The following is a 22,203-nucleotide window of genomic DNA, read 5'->3' as shown; positions in this document are numbered from 1 at the left end:
GCTTGAGGTCTCACTTTGGCAGGCTACGGCGGTATCAGGCGCGCTTCGCCGAACCTGGCGGCGTTACAGCAAGGATGTTCGGCGTCTCGTGGGTGGAATGATTATCTATCTAGAGTGTACTACTTGATCCGATTCAGCATTCCATCGTATTCATGCTATGCGAACCACGACACAGCGACCAACGCGACCAGTGCAATACCGGCAACCCATTCGGCCCTCTGCAACTGTTGCTCATTGGTCTCCCGCAACCATTGTCGCCCACGCTCTCTGTACGCAAGATCAACCGTCCGGCGGTAGAATCGTTCGCCAATTCTGCACCAATCATCATCCCTAGCTCCCTTAGTGTCTAGAAAGTTGACCTCTTCGAGTGTAAACTTGTTGCCATTCGGGTCGATAAAGAACGTGACGTTGTCCTGAGAATCTATGTCGAAGAAACGGCAAGAGTAAAGGTTGATCTCATTCTGATGCAAGTGCCGGCTGCCCTGTTCCTGTACCAGTTCCACCATACGGTTATGCTTGTTGGAGGCTTCGCGACGAGATGCGTCGTTGCGGGCTCGGGTCATGTCTGCTTCGACATTTGTGTCCATCTCTGCTTGTGTTTCCCAAATGTGGTGGAAGTCTGATAGCGCTGAAATTGAGTCGTCCCCCAAACTTGACGGCGATGAAGGAGTAGGGAAACCTTCTGAGGAAGAGGATGAATAACCGTGCGATTCCGCTCTTCGTTCTTCTGGCGTTAAAGGCCTCTGTGCAGATGAGCAAGCATCTAGTCTAGGCCCAGCAGTTTGAATACCGTATCTGGTCATCGTGAAATCTCGTTGATTGCTCTATTATGGTCAGCTGCGTGGACTTCGGTGACTGCTGCTCATAGATATCACTGTGGTGACAGGACTGATTGTATGCGCCATTATATAGGCAGCATGCGTAGCTTCAACCGGGTGTTTGAGTAATGGTCGTTGGTATGGCTTATGTTCGCTGCAACGAACGGCTGTTTTTGAGGTACTGGGTACCCCCCAAAGCAGAGAACGGTCGCATTGAGGTGCAGCGTGGAGTCTGAAGTTTGTCGCTGGAGGGATGAATTTTGCTACTGCATAAACCAACGCCGACGAGGGCAGTGTATTCTTGCGAACAGATGCGCTCTGACAATTGGGCCGATCTGCACCTCAAGAGCGGCCATAGTGATATCATCCTCTGGCACGGTGACATTCCGCTGGGAGCGCGGCACGTAACACCTTGGAGGAAGCGTCGTATATGTGGTTCGGTGGACACCCGGGCGGAAAATCAAGCTGGCCGAATTAGCCTCCAAAGTTTGTCTCGGGACCACCCCAGTGCCTCATCAGATATCATGCATCAAGTCACGTCAACGCCTTAGATAGAGCGCATTCCGAAGAACATACCAATTTCTAGCGTGACACAAGTCGCGCTCGGGAGCACGCCAGTACTTGCAAGTAAGGTTGCGTGGTACTCCGGCAACGTTGATTTCCCCAGGAGGGTGGACAACGATTCTTGTGCTATTTCCTCCGCAACCGAAATGTTGACTTCTGCCTGGGCCACACACCATATAAATGCTGAGCCAGGTATTCGGTCAGATGTACACCGCTTTGCCTTGCCAGTGAACTCAGCCGGCTTCAACATTCTGGGTGCGCAGGGGTAGGTCCAGGAATTCTAGACCTTGAGGAAACCTGAGCTGGCCGGCGCATCCCGCTTCGCAATCCAAAGTCAGGTGTCGCTGTCTTGACCTGGATATAGCTCTGAGTTGCAGCATGAGCGTGGAATCGATTTCGTTCTCCAGAGCTCCCAGTCCGCCTCTCTGCCTGATCATACGTTCGAGGGCACTTACATGAATAGGTACCTCGTTCATAGATCCGGTATCTGACGCATACGCGATTAGCAGAAGCACTGCTTGAATGTTCTCATCTGAGCTAGCCGTTTCGGGGCTTATCAGGCGGTCTCGTAATAGGCGCGTGCCCATTCCATAGAAACGCTGAGCATCATTGAGATCGGCCTCTACTTCGGAATCCACTCCGGGCCTCCCACTGCATGCTAAGATGTATGCCGTGAGGAGTGAGTTCGAAGACGTGCTTTGGATCCTAATGTATTCGATCACTCTTCGCCACGTGTCATGCTGAGCTAGGGAGCATATCCATGGCAGATCTGTAGAAGCGGAAGTCAGCACTTCTGTTGCCCACGTCATGGGAGCGGGTTGCTGCAGGCTCTACGTGCTATTTCGTGAAGGAGCATCGCACTTACAGCTTTCTACCATAGCCTCGGGCAAGAAGGATGCAATCGTTCCCGGCTGCTCTTCTGGCTCACCTTGAAACTGTGGCATCGGCACCCTCTCTGCAACGGGAGCTGGTGTATCGATTAGGTCCGCTGGTGTCTCCGTGGTCGTTGGCAAGACTTCAGGAACTCTTGGAGCAGGAGAAACAGAAGTAGAGCTGGCGCTAGTCTGTGCCGACGTTAATGACAAAGCGTCCATCTCTGCACTAGTTCGCCTCTGCCATTCCAGGAGTCGTGGTCGATCGCTTCGCAATGATCGTACTCTTGCATCACGCCTTTGTGCATTCGAGTGATGCGCTGTGTGCCTCTGTATGGCCGACCTGTTGTTCGGATCCTGACTGTCGACGAATGTGATGCGCTGCCGCGAGCTGGAAGCCCGGCTGGACCGCCCTTCAGAACGAGACGACGTGCTTCCTCGCGGTGACTGGTCTTCTAGCGGCATATGTCGGAAGAGGCTGCAACTGAAAGCTGTCGTATCAAGGTAGGTATTCGAGATAACTTGTAGGAAAGGCCTTCATAAAACTGTTGCTCACTATTCTGCGAGAAAAGGGGCAGAAAGGTTTGATAAGGGGAAGCAGAAATCATGTTCGGGTGGGTGCCTTTGAATTATACGAGGTTTGCTAGGCTTGCCCTGATCGTGGCTTTCATACCGTGGCTGACCTTCAGAGCATTAGTATACCAGTGAGCTCAGGCGTATGAGAACGCAGGCGCTATTGCAAATCAGCACAGTTAGTTTAGAACCTTTTGAGGAAATGACGCGAGCGCAACGATCTCGGATCCGTGATCAAGATGCGCAAAGAGTGAGAGAATTGTTCGTGAAGCAGTCGAAATGACCACATTCCTGGCATTCTTGACGGAGTGCTTCTGTAAGCAAGCAAGTTGTTCTGCATGATGTGTAGAGATGTCCCCTGGCACGGGGATGGGACAACGTAGCGTGCGAAATCCATCTGGAAGCTCTTAGATGTTCTACTGCTTCTGGACCTAACCACGAGAAAGACCATGTATAGCTCTTGCGCTAATGGTGAATATGGAAGAGCAGTGACCGAGGGTTGCAAGCAATGGAGTTAACGTAGGGCTGCACGGACTGAGGGGTTTTCATATCCAGATCGGCGGACGTAATGCGCGAAGTAGCGTACCGTCCGCCAAGATCTTCGCAAGGGACGAGATCATTGCTGCTGGGCGGGAATAAACAGGTGTGCGACGCGATAGTGAAGGTGCGGTTGCCACGACAAAATGAGGTTTGACCAGGAGTGGCCGTGCTATCCATCAGGAAGCGACGTCTTTTCTCAGGAACGATCATGGAAGCTGTAGCGAGCCGTGTTGTCTGGGTAGCTCCGACTCCTCCCTTAGCGATGATGATCATCGTGGATGATGATATTTTGGACATGTCCGCTCGCAAAGGTGTGACGTGATTAACAGGCTCCCAAATCAACAAGCACTTAGTAAGCCATGGCAAGCATAATTCATGTTTGCCCTTCAGAGTACTGCACGCTCGTACGTAGTATGAGTGAGCGGATGAACTCATGGGCTTCCTGAGCCGAAAGATTTTCGATTGTCAAATCTGCTTCTAGAATTGAGCCGATTATGCGTCTTCACCTCGTCCTCGGTGCACAACTATTTGTCCTGCAAGCGGCGATGAATGGCGTCGTCTGCAGGAACTTCTGAGCTAGCTGTTTAAGATGCGTACATCTCGATACTGATCAAGTAATGTCTTCCACGACAGGGATGACAAATACTGTTGTACATCCCCGCAGCACGTACTAATTTTTTAGATAAATGTAAATAACTAAATCCTTAACCAGTACTGTACTTAATACCTGTCTATAATTATTAATAATAATTTAATTCCGACTTTATATTCGTGATTAGCGCCCTTAATTTACCTATTCCTCTACTTAAGACTAATTGTCTAGCTAAAAGGTAGGTAAAGGAAGTATACCGGATAAAATTAGTAAATTCTCAACTTTATAGGTATTTAAAAAGGTCGACTAAGGTATAGGACTTAATACTATATTTAAACTACTATATAAAGACGGTATTAAATATAGTAAACGAATACTATAGCGATGTGCGCACCGTATGTAGGCTAGGGCTATTAGGCTAATAACCACGGGAACACGCGCTCTAGCGTAAGTAAGACACGGCACACCGCGAAGGCCGTATAGAGGAGCTAAGCCTAATTAGGAAACAGCGATATTAGGAATATAGTAATATTATAATATTACTAGTATTCTAATATTACGTATTACGAATATATATACGAAGTTATTTTATAGTTAGTTAGATACTCTTCTAACTTCCGTAATTAATCTTAAATCTAAGTTTAATCTAGTTTAGTAGAAGTTTATTTATACTATTTTATATTCGTATTTTATAATACTTATTATAGTAACTAACTATACTACCTATTCTAGAGCTACCTTTATTATACCTTAGGTGATTTAGAGCTTATAATATAGTACTACTTAACTATTATACTTAGTAGGTATTCTATTATAAAAAAAGACTTCTTATACTTCTTTAAGATATATAAGATTAATTTAGTAGCTAAAGTCTCTAGCCTTATCTTTAAAGGCCTTATATAGAGTACTATAATACGTTTAGATTAAACTATATATAGTTTATAGTTTATCTTTAATAGTAAAGATAAGCTTAAAAGAGAATACTTTTTAGTTACTTATCTTACTATAAAAAGGCTTAATATATTCTTTCTAATACTATATAATAACGTAAAGGTTAATATACTTAGTTTTATTTAGGTAAACGTATATAGCTACTAGGATTAATACTAAGAGAATACATACTAAAATACTAGATTTAGCTACTTAGTAATTACTAGTTAATTTTATTATAGTAGTAGCTTAACTTAGCTAATAATAATTTAATAGTAGTTAGTACTACTTTACAATAGTAGTTATAGCTAAGATAACTATTATTAAAGGGCCTAAGGCGTTACTAGTTATAGCTTATATAATAGTAGTTAATTAAGGTACATTATTAAAGATTAGGTTATATAGATTATAACCGCTATAGAATTTATTCTTTAAGTTAGTATAAGAATAATCTCGTTTACTACTAAAATAAAAAGAACTTAAAGCGAAGTTAGGAATGTAAAAGAAAGATATAAAAGTAATTAGAGTAAGAATTAATAAAGTAATAATTAAGAGAAAGAGGTTTATTAAAGAGGTATATATACTATATAATATATATAGTACTTAAATATACTTTTCTATATAAACGATTTCTTTACTTAATATTTAGTTATTAGCCTAAGTTCCCTACTAAGATCGCTTATTTTAGCTATAATTCTAGTACTTAAACTAAGGTATTATAAATATACCTTAAGATTAAGAACTTAACTAAGCTAAATCTTTATCGTATATTATATCTTCTAACTCAAATAACTTTTATATATTATCTAGTATACTTTTTATATAATCTTAATACTATATATCTTTCTTATATTAGTAAAAGCTTATTAAATCGCTTACTTAAAGAATAATAATCTTATATTCGTTAAGTAATACTAAAGCTAGCTTTAATTAACTATTAGCGTTAATATAATTCCTTATAAAATCTTATAGTTACTACTACTATACAAGTAGCTTATACTCGTTATTATTAAGTATATTAATAAATTCCGAAGCTTTAAATATATATCTTTTTATAGTATTAAAGTAACCTCTAATACTATTACTAGGTATTAGCTTTAAGAATCCTTTTAAAATCTATAAATAGTAAGTATAAGATAACTACTTAGTTGATTACTTAGAAACTTACTAAAGTTATTCAAGGCTTTAAGCTATATATCTAAAATACTTTAGCTTAGCTAAAAATTAACTATTCTTTCTTATCTTTATTTAGGAAACGAAATCTACTAGATTTATTATAGATTTCCTTAGGCTTACTTAATATATAATTTAATTACTCTTTTTATTATTTAATACTATAATTATTATAACTAATTATCTACTAAAAGATCTCGTTACGAATTAAAGTACTACTTAATTACTATTAAATTTATTATAGTAGTTAATTAATTATAACTAGTTGAAATAAAGCTAATATTAATAGCTAAAGAAACTTTAATTTAAGATATAAATATACTTTTTATCTACGATTTACTTTATATTATAATTATACGATACTATAACGCCTTAATATAGTTATTACTACTAAGATACTAAAGACCTAAAACGTACTTAGAGAATAAGTTTTAAGATAGAAATTAACCCTAAATTAAGTTTACTAATACGCTTTAAAGAGAGTATACTAAAGGTTAGCTATTATTAAAACTTTAATTTCGTAATCTAAATAACTATATCTAAAATATTAATTTTAAGTTAAAACTACTTATATATAAGCTTTATATATAGTAGTTTATATATAATAACTAAAGCTAATATAAAAGTAGGTAATATACTTAAAATAATAGTTAATAGCTTCGTATACTTTAATCTTATAATAAATTACTAGCTTATTATATTCGTTAAATACTTTAGCTATATTTAGTTTAGATTAGAATATACTACTTTAAACTATCTTTTAACGCATATATAAAAGCTATAAGGCTAGCTAGCTTCTTACTATACTTAGGCTAAAGTATACCTAATATCTTAATAAATTACTAGGTACTTTATTATTCTCTAAAGATATAATACTATTATTACTAAATCGTATCGTTAAGTAGAGCCGTAAATAATAGCTTCTTTAATTTTTACCTTATACTTAAGGAAACGTACTTATTATACTATTATATTAACTAGCTTATAGATAAGACCTAGCTACTCTTATTATATCTTAATCTTTCTTTTACTAAGTTTAATATCGTAGCTAAATAAGCTAGCTTTAATAGTTATATTTAATAATTTAATTTTATAAAAGTAGTTAACTAGTAAGGTATTAATAAACTTAGTTAAAGGCTATTTATTCTAAAGCTAGCTATACTAATCTCGCTAGTATATAAGATATCGCTTATTATAAGCTCTAAATCACCTAAGGTATAATAAAGGTAGCTCTAGAATAGGTAGTATAGTTAGTTACTATAATAAGTATTATAAAATACGAATATAAAATAGTATAAATAAACTTCTACTAAACTAGATTAAACTTAGATTTAAGATTAATTACGGAAGTTAGAAGAGTATCTAACTAACTATAAAATAACTTCGTATATATATTCGTAATACGTAATATTAGAATACTAGTAATATTATAATATTACTATATTCCTAATATCGCTGTTTCCTAATTAGGCTTAGCTCCTCTATACGGCCTTCGCGGTATATCGTATCTTACCTACGCTAGAGCGCGTGTTCCCGTGGTTATTAGCCTAACAGCCCTAGCCTATATGCGGTACGTCACATACTACTACTAAAGAAGAAATCAACGCCTTCTTTAAGATTAATATATATTATTAAGTTTATTAAGTATATTTATAGAGTTATTATATACTAAGAACCTATTAGTAATAACTTATAAGACCTTAATAAGATATTTTAAACTAGTACTAACTTAATAACTAGTATAACTAATAATATTAAGACTCTTATATTTAATAGTAATTTTATAATAACTTTTAATAAACTACTACTAATAAATAAAGAATATATTAAATCTTTTAGGTATTTAACTTATTTTACTAGCGATAGGTACCCTAGCGTCGGCTTATATAAAAATCTTTTAAAAGTTAAGAGCGAGAAGAGTTTATATTATATATATAATAGCGCTTTAAATAAGAATAATAAAGCTAAGAGTTTAGTAATTATACTACTAGAACCCCTAGTTGTAAGTAATTACCTAGCTATAATAGATATACTAAAGACTAAAGTAAAGCGTATCGTAAGTAAGAGCGTATTAGATATATAAGAAAAAGGTATACTACTACTACGTTAGTTAAAGAGATTAAAGAATATAAAGACTAGCGATACTAGTCGGCGTCGATAATAATATAAATATCGTATCGTAAAACGGATTTTAAGAATAAAGTTAGTATATACGAATTTATATAAACACGTCTTAAATAGAATATATTATTATTATTTGAAGTGTAGTTAATTATTATATAATTTGGACAAAATGCTTAAACATTGGAGTTAGCGCGTGCTGCGCCGATAACCGCTAGTAGACAAAGCACCACGCGCCGCCTAGCCGTTAGCAGATCGAGTTACACAGCTCAATGCATGGCTACACAAATACATATTGTCACTCAAAGAGATTCGCAAACCTGTCTCAACCTGGCAGGCTGATGCGAGCACGATTTATGGAGCAACCGACGTAACGGTGCTGACATGTATGTTTATTGACTCTATAAGACGATCTCATAGTCGCTAAATAAGAATCCAACTGAACAGGACTCTAACTGAACAGGACTCTAACTGAACAGGACTCTAACTGGACAGGACTCTAACTGAACAAGAATCCAACCCAAGACATCCCACTTAATCATCGTAAGAGCGATGGTCCATCATTCATAGAAGGATATACCGGGTCTTTGAGAAGCGTGCACGGTCAATTGTTCTACGGCACGGCTTGCCCTAGCGACTACGGTCCCTCTTGCACGGCAGGCGAGACGTACGTAAAGTAATGAACGACGACGATGATCAGCTACGAGACATTGAAGCACCTTACACTCTTATGGTCGTTTTTCTGCTAGTCACTAGAAGTATATACACCGTGAGCATGGCGTCTACGTAACAAAATCCCTGAGCCCCAGATCATTCCTGGTCGGGCAAGCTTTTAAGCGCTCAATTCGGGGCTCGATCCACGCAGAGATCGACTGCTGGTGGTCAACCACACCCTGAACGGCAACGGCAGGGATGCTGCTGCGCAACGAGGCCACCAGCAGCTTCGAAATCTCTGTCACCGTCGCAGTTGATCAGGATCAAGCTGCAGTTCGCATTGAACGTCTGGTCCTCCGATGAATGCTGATAGGTATGGATTGACCGAGCACATTACGGGCGGTGAGAAGAAGCAGCGATGTGGGCCTCCGTTCCTGAGGTGAGAAGATAGCCAAATATGTACATTGTTGATACCAATATCTTTCGTGTCATCTGTTATCCACGATTTAGGTTATGCCTTCCCAAATTGTTCCTGTACGCTGTTTGTCGCGACGAACTCCAGACGCCTTGCATGAAGGTCCAAGACGTTGTAGCAAAACTTCTTCGAAAACTCCTTCAATATTCGTGCTATCGTCAAACATCCCAGGACATCGACCTCCCTTGACCAGGTACGCGATAGCCGGCTCCTACAGTCTGAGCAGTAGCAGCAATTTCAATTCTTTGCTTCTTCGACAGAGGTTTCACACCGCATTCATCTGAGTCGTCTAAGTAGCAGAACGTGATTCTCTTTCGGATGCGCACGGCCTTCATCTGGCGAGGTCTCTTCATAAAAATTTGGCGTGACTGCTTGCTGACTGCCCTGATCGTCTCGAGACAATCTTCGTGGAACCGGTCGCCCACGTCTTCGTTGTCGTCCACAGTCATGGGCATGCCAAATTGAAGCTCACATGTAGCAGGCTCCTTCTGTGGCACTGATTTGTGGGAGAGCAAGTCCAGCGCCTGCTCGAAAGGTGGGATCGGCTCGTCCATTGCATGGTTCATGGCTGGTAAAAACTCGAGATATGTTGACCCCTCGGCAAGTGGAGCGAGTCCTATCAGGTCTCTAGATTGACGGATCTTCGAGTCTTCGGACTCATTCGTAGGATGCTTGGCAAAATGAGACTCCAGATGTGCGATCGTCTCCTCCATCCGTCGAGAATGTTCGACCTCGAAGTCAGACATGCTCTGCTTGGTTTCGCTGACGGCGAAGCGACGCTCGTGAGCAACCTCCATTACTGGTGTATGCACCAACACCCTTTCTGCCTGCGTGGGACCGAAGCCAAGTCGCGATAGCCACCTATCATACATCCCAACCACAATCTCTGGCTCGAAGTCATCCTGGTCGTAGAAGTTGGACCATTGAGCCATGGCTTTTTCCTCGTGTGAGTCCTGGTCAGAATGTTCGTTGACAGGCGGCAGCAGTATTCTCTGTCGAACTGAGGCTAGGAACCTCGTACCGCTGCTGCCTTGACTCGATGTTGCCGACTACAACATGGTTAGACTAGACCCATATCTGCTGAAATCCCATTGATGTTGGGTTGAGTGGTAGATGGTACGTTCCAGCTAGCTGGCCCAATGGATCTTAAGTGCCCAAGTGAGCACTAGTGAGAGTTGGAAATTCAGGCGCTGAAGCGTAGGACAAATCGTTGCCCAGTAGAAACGACAGATCTGCCGGAATTGTTCGATGCGATGCAGCTGGAAGGATCGCTGATGCAGAATGTGAGGAACCCAGTCACAAAAGTATCGCTTTGTCGACAATTAACAGAAGACTCGGAGTCGTGGGAGCATACAAGCAAGAACTGTGAGAGGTGCGCAAAACGCTTCACGGCAGTCGCAAAGTAACACTTCTGCGATATCTCAGGCCATCAGTCCACGAATACATCGAAACGAAAAAGAGTGGGTTTGGGTGAAGTTAAATCGTTGATGATGAAGGAGCCAGCGTCAAGGACATGGCTTGGAAAAGCATCACGCGATTCAAACGTGGTGCAGAACGACGGCGGCTTAAGTGGGCTTTTTAGCGCGAACTCTGCTCGGCCTGGTCATGTTCATCCTTCGTAGTCCAATCAAGGCTTATATCGTAGTGGAGCTTGGTCCTCAAGAAGAACTCCTCGATAGTCACTCTGTGGATGATATTGAGCGGAGGTGAAGCTAGAGAAAGCCAAATAGCCAGGCGCCAAGGCAGGGAGAAACTCGACACCATATGCGAAGAGCTAACGGAGACTTCCAGCCAACTAATGCTTGGAAGCTGGTTCAAGCGACAGGAGTGCAAAGCAGGAAGCTCAAAAAAGCAGTACGGAATCCCAAAAAGACCAGGGTGGTTGGCTTGCAATTCCATGCGTCATCTCTGGCGTGGACGCAGCGTGCCGCTAGTGGAGGGCCGATGCGCGCCAGAGGAACCGCAACGCAAAAGAGCCAAGTTTGACAAGAGTGGCAGCCTGGGCTATCCAGGTCCGCACCTGTCGCTCCATTTGCCTGAGTCTCCCCAGCCAATCATAGGGTAAGTTGGTAATTTGAGGGGATAGATACTTCGGTCGCGGACCTTGCACTGTTGGCTGGTCTGCCAGGGTTCTGGGCCGAAGTGCTCTGCAACCATCAGAGCAAATCTAAACTCGACATAAACACACGCCGTATGATGGCCATGGCCAATACATAGCACCATTCTACTAGAAACTGCTGATCGTTGACCTAGCTTTTCACGTTTTCGAGCTAAAGCGCTAGAGCTGAAACTCCAGGTTAGGAGCAATATGCCTAGCTGGGGCCGGGATGGCCAGGATCTGTACGGCCGGGGCTCCGGGCCACTCGCCGGGATCCATGGGGACATTTTGCCATGGTCGGCTTGTGCGAAAATATGTAGCATGTCAAATTAGGCGTTTCAAGCACCCTGCAATAAAAGAATTCGAGCATCGCTGAGCGGTGTTACGTGGTCTCAGGCACTCTACCTCGCGGCTTCGGTCTTGCGTCCTGTGCTTGTTGCCATGATCTTTACATGGAGGCGCGGTCGGAACGATTTCAAGAAAATGCGCTTGTGAATGGGTGGCCACGCCATGATGGTCGCTACGAACATGGGTTTCATCAAACTGCCAATCATCATAGGCAACCCTTGAGTTCAAGCTTATGACTATCAGTACCCGAGACTAAGGTTGTGGAGTACAGGTTTGTGACGCCGGTACCCATGCGAAACTATCCCCATGGCATACCCATACGATGTGTTCGGTGGGACGTAGCAGGTGTACCTCCGATCTTCTTACCACCACGGCGAAAGAGAAGCAAAGCATACTCGTGAGTATTGAGTAAACTGGAGGTAGAAGCCAGACAAGTGGTCGCGCCGATCCGAAGCAGAAGGTTGTTCGATCTTCCGTACCAGGATCACCCTTGTTTACCCACGAGTCAGATGCAAGGCATGGGGTCGTGTCAGCCACCACATAACGCTCTCTCCATGTTGGCTCTTTTTGCTGCCTCAATGATGTGGTTGAGGTTTCGGAGCATGAAAGTATCAGCGCACTATAGACCGTATACGAAGCCCTGTAATGTGCAGTCTATAGCAAATGACGCCCTTGCAGGCCGAATGGAATTCATCACTACGGCATGCCGAGCGTGAAGGAGAGTCCTCAAGGGCGATCAAGCATCAATTGAGACCTCGCCCAGGATGGAGGCCGCGCTGATGGTGTGACCCTCAGTATTTGACCACTGGCTCTTTCCAATAACCTAGAGCGCGTGGGGCTCTACGGAACGAGGGCGTCGGTGCACGGGAGAAGCTTGCGATTGATCGCTGCTAGCAACAAAAAGAAAGTTACGATAGTGACAATACTACTCTACACCATCGATGATAATCATGGTTAGATTGAACCCGGTGCGCAGTTGCTCCGTGCACGGCCCCTGCGAACATGCGAATATAAGTCTGCCATCTGGTGAACACGATGGAGGGTTACTGCATCAACATCGACTTTCTTTTGCGCTACGATCTCGGTTGGCCGTTCGCTTGTATCGATGGTTGAGATCTGGTCAGCTGTGCGTCTTACGAGTATGTGCATCGCCAACTCCTGAATATCTGATTGGCAAGCCACCACGAGATCATGACGCACACCAAAGAGTCCTTCATGGCGAACAGTACGAATAGCGTATCAAGAGATGTAACCGAGATGGAAAGCGTGCCACACAAATTAGCAGGAGACCGAGAGCCATTTCCATTGTACGAACATCTTGTGACTCCGGCGGCCTGTGACTATGTACTTAGCTGAAAGCCAAAAGTGTGACAAGATCTCCGGTCCACCTCCGTGACGTGCACGACCTCGATCGTGACCCTTCAGCCTAAACGTGATGGACCAGGATAACTCTGTGCGATCAATGGTCCGAAAGTTTATCTTTGGGCTCTCCACTGCAGAAGGCTTATAGCTGGTCACATCGATCTGACCCCGTAGTTGAGGTGTGCCTGTTAGAGTACTGTAGTATTTTTGAAGGGGTCCTGACAAGCGCTCTGGATCAGCTGAGCATGGTCTTTTGCAGCCTGACAGCCTGACAAGCCTGAACTTTCCAATCACATGATGCTTCGTTATAGCGTCAGGCAATAGCTTCCAGTATCACAGCGGTCTCTCCGAAGACGTCTGCATATGCAAGCCCAGGGGCGTCCGACAGGGCATCATCATGGCAATACATTCACGTTACGGTTCATCGGTCATACGTTTCTGACCATGATATGTGCATATTCTCTTCACAATCTGGTACACGCACAACATGCCAGCCGTTGGCCAGAACAAAGATATGAATGACCTCGATGCTATACAGCAGCAGATATGGGATGCCAGAATTCCCCTCGAGATCAGACTGTCAGCTTCTGAGTCAAGGCTGTATGATCAGTCAGAGCCGTATGTGGTACGTGGCGTACGATGCCTCAGATAACTACCATCGAACATCGACAGATACCACCTTTCCTGCCCAGAGTGATTTGTCGTGGATAAGACCACAGTATTGACTAACCTACTGTAGATCTCCTTCCCACGACTCGCCTACCTACCCTTCCTCCTGCCAAGGTTACTAAACTATTTCTCCGAAGAGCTCATTGCGGACATCGAGACGATTTCGCCGGAGGCTGGCTACTTTACATTTGACGGCGTACCACTGAAGTGGCATTTTCCTATCGGTCTCCTATACGATATCTACGTGCTGTCTACTCAAGACGTTGAATCCCATGACGCCGAGCGTTCTTTGACGTTCAATGGCAAAGCAATACCATTCCGACTCGAAGTTCGTTTCTCTCAATCTTCAGCATCGACACAGCAGCTCCATCTCATTAGCCCATCCCCTACTGTTGTTCAGGATTCTTTCATCAACTCCGTCAAGGAAGCCGACTTCCTCCGCTCAGGCACAGCCAAGCCAATCATGAGTCTCTCCGCTGCAGACAGCAAACTGCTCTGGAGCTCAACACAGGAGAACGATTTGGCGGTATTCTCGCGCATACATGCGGGCTTGCTACCCTCGAACACGCCTTGGCGGAACATACCTCTGCGGGTATACCTGCCTTCGACGACTGCTGGTACCGATGTCGAGCCAGAAGAGAATGTCACGATTGAAGCCGCTTCGGAGCAGGGCAAAAACAAATCAACAATCTCACAGCCACAAGGGCAGATACGTGTCATTCAATCACAAATTCCTTCTTACCTTTCTGCATCTACAGCACCCACCACAAGCCAGATGCGTCTACCAAGCTCAGGAGGAGGCACACCGCAAACATTGGGTACGGCGCTACATACCCTCTTGCCGAGCCTTTTCCCGTCAAGGCGAACGCCGATTCTTGCGAAGCCGCTCCTGCACGGTGCACCTGTGCCCATGAATGCGGTGTTGGAAGAAGTCGCCACCAAGGCGTGTTATGCTGATGGATGGGTCAATATTGTGGTGGCTATTTCAGGGTGAATGAGGATGTGCTCTTGTCGAGCAGACTGCTGTTTCCCTACTTGCCACCAGGACGATGTTCTATTCCTGCCGGTGCTTTTGCGGGGGGTCACCAGGGGTGAAAATGGATACGTTTCTTATGATAGACGGGCATGACCTCTGGCTTGCTTTCAGAGCTTGTCAGAGACACAATGATGTCGGAATATCATAGTCTTAATGTGCTGGTGCGCCCCTGAGTGCTAAAAAATCGTGCTTTGAATGCAGGCAGTGTTGGTGCTCATTGCATCAAGAAGAGCGATCAAACTCAGCAATATCGAAGCATGACTATCACCACGAGCAACATCGATTGCATTTCCGAACACTTGGGCGCGGCGCCCCGTTGTCGGCCAACGACGTTGCTTGCTCCTTAATTGTCTCTTCGCTTACGCCAAACACGGAGTTGCTTTGCAATCAGCTTGCGACGAATTCAGATATACTCCAATGAGTTCAGGAATGATTGCAACTATCCAGCCACCACCGTCTTTAGCAATACTGCCGGAATTTGCGAGATGTGTCGAGACGCAGCTACAGCCTGTCAAGATACTAGTTGTAAGCCCGATCATATGGACGTTGGCACAACCACAGCCGTTCGGATGAGCCTGGCGGGGCACAGTGAAGTCCTCACTACTTCCAAGCCATCAAAGACCGCCAGGAAGAGAAACAGGAGAAAGAAGAACAAAGCAGACCAAGATAAAGAGCAGGGAGCCAAGAGCGGAGGCGTTGACATGATGGAGGGTGCCGAGCACGTAGAAGAAGAAACAGGCGAGGAACAAGTGGACTCTACAAGCACTCCTGCTCCACCCTTGGGAGAAACTTCGCCCCAAGACCGTCCCTTGCCCGACCCACCATCCAGTCCTGCGTCTTCGGCATCGACACGGGTTCACACCGATACTCCGCCACCCACCCAGACACCATCATCCACGGCCTTCTTCAACACCGTCAGAAGAACCACACCACCATTACTCGTTAGCGAACTTTTTCGAGCAGACCGACAACTAGAAGCTGAAATTGGTTATCTGCAAGCTCGAATCAAGCTCGGCAGGGAGTTGCAGATGATGCTGAGGAGGCTGAGTAAAATGAAAGAGGGAGATGATGAGGAGGAGCTATGGAGGATTGCCAACGTGATGAGGGCAAGATGGCAGGCTGGGTTGTGATGTTGGAGACTAACGCGCGTTGGTATGCACTACAGCTACTGGCGACGGGCAAGAGAATTTAGACTGCGGTTGTATCCGTTCGGGTGGCAGAGAACCGCTAGATGTCATTGTTGCTTCTGGGTCGACTTGAAAGCCATCCTGCGTGCACTGCTCTCTTTTCAGGTAGATATGCAGACCTAGTAGATATCACAAAGTGAGTCTTATTCTTGAAAAGATACGAGAGCAAACATCAGTTTCCCATTCACTAAGGCCATGGCTCCTATGCGTCATTCCCCCTGTGTCTTCACTTTCACTTTCGCCAAAACATAAATGACCCACTTATTCCCAGTCACAAAATTTTGCTCCTCAACCGCGACACTGCGGCCAGGATCCGCTGGTCTGGTCTAACGTGTTACCGCATATTAGACCGCAAAGATCAGTTTGTTACATCTAGATGATGTCTGAGACAGAATCTATCTAGATGATCGAACTCGAGGTGACTGGCCATCACAAATCGAGTTCGAATCTCAATGGTCAAGTGTACGAGAAGATGACAGTTCATCTTCACGTACCGAAATACCACGAGAGCACTCAGCAGGACTTGAACACATACACAAGAGGGCTTTGCCGTCTCGGGTAACAGGGCCTGTAGTAGTGCGTGTAGCAGTGGAAGCGAGCGAGCCTGAAGCCAGGCTCGGACAACTCCAATCTCTGCGCACTGTCGTCGACGATAATAAGGACGTAGGTCGGACCAGCAAGGACTGGTTCGGCTGAACCTTTTTGCTTTCCCACAACCACGTATGCTTTTTTTTCACTAAGAATGGCAGGTCTCACTGCTAAATCGACAAAGTCTATCCATCCAGCCGGTGACACAAGACTTCTCCCGCTCCATCAAGTAAAGGCAAGCCGTATACTTGACGTCAAAGATTGTCCGTCTATCGTAGAGCAGACAGGATAATCGTATAGGCCGGTGAACCGCTCACATGGTTTTAGGTGCATGTTTAGGGATCGAAGGACGAATACCCGTGTTCGGATTGTGCATAAGAGTAACATTCTTATGTGTATGTATCGACACTGGTCGCAATGATATACAACTTTTTCGAAGTCACCCAAACCGCAACACGCAATACTGTAACCTCACAACTTCGCCTTCCCACCATCCTTCATCAAATCCTCCACCACCAACTCACTCGTGCAAAGGATACACGTATCCCCCAACGCTCCCACCCTATTATTCTGATTCACCTCCTGATAGTCCTTACTCGCCAACATATCCGCAAAATGCAACAGGCTAGGATAATGTGCCAGCGCAAATTCATGCCAGACACCCTGCTCCTCCTCACTCACTCTCTCTGAGCCCTTCATCAAGTTGCCCACTAACTTCGCGTTGCCCCCGCGCTTCGCCCCAATTGTCTGTGCGAATGCTTTGCCATATTTCAGGTACGACTCTTTCATGCCGGTCTTGAAGGATAGGAGGTTGAGCATTGAAATTGCGCCCTTCACGGGTAAGGTATCCTCGCTCTTCCCGATCCATTGTTGCAACTCAGAGCTGAGACTTAGATCTTGAGAGTCTTTGTTCAGCAATGGGTCTTTTAGTGCACCAGTCAATTCAGGCACGTCCTTAGCGTTTGGGTGGAGTAAGCTTGGATTCGTCTTCGTGCGGAACTCTTTCGTCAGACGGCTCGGTACAGCTGCTGTAGTACTCCAGTGTGACACGACCTTGAAGTCACCCTTTGCGCCGTATGGTGACGGGTCAAGGACTGAGGTCATGAAGTCCTGCGAGGTTTTGTTGTCTTCGAGTATGAGGAGGAGGTCCCATCTTGGTGTTAGAAGCTCTGAGGCTTGGATTTGTTCGGGGCGGATGACCCAGCGGATTGGCTTTGATGTGACTAGGGGCTGAATGTTGGAGGACTTGATGTATTTGAGGAGGGAGGGGAGGGTGTCGGGATTAGCGAGGGAAACGAGGTGGATTGAGGCTAGAGGCATGGTGTTGTTGGAGGGTTGTGATCTAAGAGGGTCCACGGCAGAGAGCTAGGCAAGAGGTATCGTGGTGAACAGAGGGAATGCAATATTCGAAAGACCCTACCTATATCATTTCAATTTCAGCACAAGAGCTCCAACTTGCTCCTGCCCCGGACGATGTGGAAGACGCACCATAGAGAACGTCAACAATCGCAGTTCGACCTCGGCTCACGAACAACTTGTGCTTCTACCCAACCGTACCGCTTATCGCCTTATCGCAGCTCGGCCAGCCATTGCCCGAGTTTCCGTTCCATCCAAAAAGTTTCCAGATCGCAAGCTGCAATTGTCGCATTGCGATCGAGGGACAGAACGCACCACAACGCCCTTGAGTAGCAGCATCATCCGATCGCTCTTGTTGGCTCGTACTTGTCCCTCACAACGACCCAAGACCTCACTCATGGCCGGCCTCACCCCCCTCCCCACACACCAAATCCACACCACAACGCGCCTAACCCACAGTCAAGCGCACACCCTCCTCTCCTCCTTCCTCGAAGAGTCCCAAACCAACCCCGCCTACAGGCCAGACGCAATCCTAACACAACATGGCCCCCAAGCCTCAAGCGTAGGCGAGGGCAGTAATCTTACACTCAACCATCTAAGTCGGATATTGAAGGGGATTGCAGGGCAGAGGATTGGAGGCGTGGAGTTCAACTACGGGCGTGGACCACCGAAGCGACGGAGGTTGAACAAGGAGGGCGAGACTGGGTTTACGAGTAGTCCGCCTGTGGCTGTGACGCAGGATGTGGACAGGCGTCAAGTGGACGGGATTGTTGGGGTCGAGGGCGTAGATGGGGAAGATCAGCCTGCGATGGTGGGTCAGGAGTCAGGCGACTGGCAGAACAAGGAGGACTATGAGCATGCGCAGGTTGATGAGACGGTGGATATAGGTGGGATGGATCCGGCTGGTGAGGGTATTGAGCAGAGAGGTGATGATATGGAAGTTGGGGCGCCTGGTGGAGCGCTGAGCAAGGCGCAGAAGGAAGCGCGCAAACTAGCAAAAAGAGACAAGAGGAAGAAGGAGCGGCAGGAGAAGAATAAGCCTGAGAAGTCGAGGAGGTCGAGTGGTTGAAGTGCACAATGCAACGGCAACCAGTTGGAAAGAATGATGCTTTTGATCCGGCGCTCCTTGAGGAGATCTTCCTTCTACTATTGTCTATTCTGGACGCGGCCAATACCAGCTCAGAAAAGAGAAGCGGACACTACAACTCTCGATCGGAGGCCCTGACGACCTTTCCATCAACATTCAGCTTCACGTCCGCCGAAGTGGCCTTTGCTGCGCCCTGGTGGTTCAGGGCTTTTAGACGCTCGGTCAAAATGGGATGGCTATAGTGATAAGACGCATACAACCAGTCAGCATCCATGGTGGAAAGATTCTCAATCTGCAGCTTGATCAACGATCTTGCTAGCTCCTTCTTGTACCCGAGATCAAGCGCAAACTTGTCAGCCTCAAACTCGAACTTACGGCTGAGAAGATTCATCAAGAAGCGCAGGACTGTGTCCATGGGTGACAGAGCTTCTGAAAAGAGGATGAATCCGATCATGATAGGTCGCTGATTGTGGAAGCCGAAGGAGTCGTACAAACTGTTGTTGTGTATGAAGACGCTGAAGAGGGCGAAGACATAGAAGAGGTGGGCCTGCGCGATGCCCAGCAATTTCGTGGTGTGTGACAGGGACCAATGACCAAGTTCATGACCCAAGACCGCTTCGATCTCTTGTGGCTCGCTCTTCTCCATGAGTGTATCGTAGATGACAATGTGCTTCTTCCATGGCAGACCGTAGAAGTATGCGTTGCTGTGTGCACTTCTCTTGCTGCCGTCGATGGTGAACAGGTCTGTGAGTGGGAAGTTCAGTCGTGTCGCTAATGCTTCGACACGGCTGCGCAGCTCGCCTGGTTCGAGGGGAGAAAGTTTGTTGAAGAGTGGCTGGATGAAGATGGGGAAGACGGTGATGCCGAAGACTTGAACTGCAATTGCAAAGACCCAGAGATAGTAGAAGAACTGAGTGCCAGTTGACTGAATGATTTTCAGGAAGCCCGCAAGGATAGGTGTACCGAGTGCGACCATCAGAGCTTGAGACTTCAGCAGATCGGTGAAGAACAAGGTCGGTGTCTGCTTGTTGAAGCCGAACTTCTCTTCCAGCACAAAGGTACTGTAGTAGGACGTCGGGAGTGACATAAGCTGAGAGATGAAGTTGAAGGTGAAGAAGAACAGGATCGAGTGAGAGATCTCGCCGGAGAATCGTTCGGGTGCATATTGTGCCAGCCATGTTCCGCTCAATTCCCACAGTTTTGGTAACAGATCGAATTGGTAGATACCGATGTTGGTGAGCAGAGAGTAGAGGTTGGACACGAAACCGAACTTTGCCTTAGCACGACCGTATGCCTGGGACTTGTCGAAGACATCTTGGGTAACCTCATCTTCGAGCGCTTTCGGTGGTTTGGTCCGCTTTAACACTTGGTACTGCCGTAGCGAAAGGAGCGATTCGAAAACGTATTGACCTATCGAGAAGCCAAGAACCAACTTCTTCCATGGGAAGCCCGGTCTATCCAGAAAAAGTGCTAGGCGCTATAGAGGGTTAGCTGCGGAGGTATCGAGGTTGTGCTGAGTGCTTACTCTTGGTAGGTCGCTCAACGATGTAAGAAGGGACGCCATAGTGGGCGATGATGAAGAGAAGAAAACAAGCTCAAGATAATGGTGGAAGGGAAGGCAGGAGGAATTCAGACTGACATTTCTGAGAGAACACGCATCCCACACGCGCTCCGTTGACGTATTGGTGGCCTCCGAGGACCGCAGGGCGCCGCCCTTCGAATTGGGCAGGTTCGGCGAGCACTTCAATCGCATTCGAGATCGACTTGACTTCACTTGTTCTTTGTTCCGTGGTCAATTGCTGGGAACATCACTCGCTTGCGCCTTCTCCTATCAAATACCGCCAACATGTGTCGCATCTGTGGAAGAGTCGTCAAATGCATATTCGACACCATGCCGTCCCGGACGTACCAGGTACCGAGTCGCAGGTACGCTCTGTTCCCTAGGATGAAGCCGACTAGACATGGCTAACATGCAGCAGAGCTTTCTCGACAATCAGAAGAGCACCGACGACACTCAGTAGCACAAGTTCCTCAGTCCGAACACCTTCTACACAATCATCAATATCAACCCTCTCCCGCGGCTTCTCTGCCCTCTCACTTACAACCCAACCAAGACTACCACAAGCACCAAGCACATCTACGAGCGCATCCATTATCTCGGCTCCATCGTTACAGATCCGAGCATTCTCAGCATCAACACTAGTCAGCGCACCACGAAGGACGTTCAGCCCATCCAGACGAGTGCAGAAGAACAGGCATGGATATCTGGCGCGGATGAGGACCAAGAAAGGCCAGGCGACCATAAAAAGACGGCAGTTGAAGGGAAGGAAATATTTGAGTTGGTAGGGGTCTCGAAGCATGATTGATTGAAATGCGAAAATGAACCCTTCAGGCAAACCATTGTTGCATACGGAGCAGCTTCGAGTGAAGGTCACGGTTATCAAGCTTTGGGCGGTCACTGGGGATTCGAATGTCAGAGATGAGCTGTGCATATTGCTAGGGGCTGCGAATCTGAACAGAGCGAGACCGGGCTATCACGGATCAAGTTGGAGTGGACTCATGCGAGAGGATCATGGAAGCTGTTTCTCTGTACTAGCCATAAGAAGTACCGGTCTTCCACCAAGGCAGCCGCGACACGCCTGGATACGCGTCGGCCCCTGAATCTCCGGACTTTGTGCTGGATGTCTCAGAAGCAACGGACTGGCTACTAAGGCGATATGAGCACATCGGTTGGCTGTACCTCGAGAAGTGGCTGTATATCATATTGAACATATCTGTATTTTGGGACTTTGACCGTGCGGATAGCTAGCATTCTGGCACATAGTCGAATGGCGACACTTGAACCAGCAGCTTCTACTGCATCTCTGTCGACTCTTGCAATATACCCATCTTTGATACTCGAGTAGCGATACTGTTCTTCGTCACTGACACTCTCTCATATGACCTCGATGAGGGCTCCAGAATGTCCCTTGACGGAGGCTATATACCCGAACGGGTTCGTGCGGCGGACGAGAGCATATCTCATATGGGATGTCGCTAGACATTCGACACTTTCAGCAAACATTTCAATACTATGCCGCTCGTCTGGTTGATCGCTGGTCGTCCTATGCTTGAAACAAGGCTTGGCTCATTATGGCCCTCGTCTGCCTCTCGGCACTGC

General features: G+C 45.9%; 8 protein-coding genes across 8 annotated transcripts; 4 read left to right on the top strand and 4 right to left on the bottom strand.

Annotated features, from left to right (window-relative positions):
- Positions 1-155: 155 nt before the first annotated feature.
- Positions 156-2,476, bottom strand: PMZ80_004339 (uncharacterized protein; the record flags this gene model as incomplete). The annotated part of the gene is made up of 3 exons (XM_064872764.1): positions 156-824; positions 1,838-2,007; positions 2,248-2,476. 3 exons carry the CDS (start codon positions 2,474-2,476, stop codon positions 156-158), a joined length of 1,068 nt encoding a protein of 355 aa, XP_064731422.1.
- Positions 2,477-9,470: 6,994 nt separating this feature from the next.
- Positions 9,471-10,244, bottom strand: PMZ80_004338 (uncharacterized protein; the record flags this gene model as incomplete). Its single annotated transcript, XM_064872763.1, has 1 exon — positions 9,471-10,244. The coding sequence occupies one exon, from the start codon at positions 10,242-10,244 to the stop codon at positions 9,471-9,473; it is 774 nt and encodes a 257-aa protein (XP_064731421.1).
- A 3,363-nt stretch (positions 10,245-13,607) lies between these two features.
- Positions 13,608-14,783, top strand: atg5 (Autophagy protein 5; the record flags this gene model as incomplete). The annotated part of the gene is made up of 2 exons (XM_064872762.1): positions 13,608-13,745; positions 13,860-14,783. 2 exons carry the CDS (start codon positions 13,608-13,610, stop codon positions 14,781-14,783), a joined length of 1,062 nt encoding a protein of 353 aa, XP_064731420.1.
- A 581-nt stretch (positions 14,784-15,364) lies between these two features.
- On the top strand, positions 15,365-15,955 carry PMZ80_004336 (uncharacterized protein; the record flags this gene model as incomplete). Its single annotated transcript, XM_064872761.1, has 1 exon — positions 15,365-15,955. One exon carries the CDS (start codon positions 15,365-15,367, stop codon positions 15,953-15,955), a length of 591 nt encoding a protein of 196 aa, XP_064731419.1.
- Positions 15,956-17,071: 1,116 nt separating this feature from the next.
- PMZ80_004335 (uncharacterized protein) lies at positions 17,072-17,920 on the bottom strand (the record flags this gene model as incomplete). Its single annotated transcript, XM_064872760.1, has 1 exon — positions 17,072-17,920. The coding sequence occupies one exon, from the start codon at positions 17,918-17,920 to the stop codon at positions 17,072-17,074; it is 849 nt and encodes a 282-aa protein (XP_064731418.1).
- A 433-nt stretch (positions 17,921-18,353) lies between these two features.
- On the top strand, positions 18,354-19,025 carry PMZ80_004334 (uncharacterized protein; the record flags this gene model as incomplete). Its single annotated transcript, XM_064872759.1, has 1 exon — positions 18,354-19,025. The coding sequence occupies one exon, from the start codon at positions 18,354-18,356 to the stop codon at positions 19,023-19,025; it is 672 nt and encodes a 223-aa protein (XP_064731417.1).
- Positions 19,026-19,155: 130 nt separating this feature from the next.
- STE24 (zinc metalloprotease) lies at positions 19,156-20,607 on the bottom strand (the record flags this gene model as incomplete). The annotated part of the gene is made up of 2 exons (XM_064872758.1): positions 19,156-20,520; positions 20,569-20,607. The coding sequence occupies 2 exons, from the start codon at positions 20,605-20,607 to the stop codon at positions 19,156-19,158; spliced, it is 1,404 nt and encodes a 467-aa protein (XP_064731416.1).
- Positions 20,608-20,934: 327 nt separating this feature from the next.
- On the top strand, positions 20,935-21,389 carry PMZ80_004332 (uncharacterized protein; the record flags this gene model as incomplete). Its single annotated transcript, XM_064872757.1, has 2 exons — positions 20,935-20,969; positions 21,023-21,389. 2 exons carry the CDS (start codon positions 20,935-20,937, stop codon positions 21,387-21,389), a joined length of 402 nt encoding a protein of 133 aa, XP_064731415.1.
- Positions 21,390-22,203: the final 814 nt, after the last annotated feature.

Source organism: Knufia obscura (assembly GCF_036327395.1).
Source record: "Knufia obscura strain CCFEE 5817 isolate CBS 148926 chromosome Unknown scaffold_4, whole genome shotgun sequence".
In the NCBI taxonomy this organism is placed as follows: Eukaryota; Fungi; Ascomycota; class Eurotiomycetes; order Chaetothyriales; family Trichomeriaceae; genus Knufia; species Knufia obscura.
The sequence above is the reverse complement of the archived record's forward strand: the minus strand, read 5'-3'. Positions and strand labels throughout refer to the sequence as shown.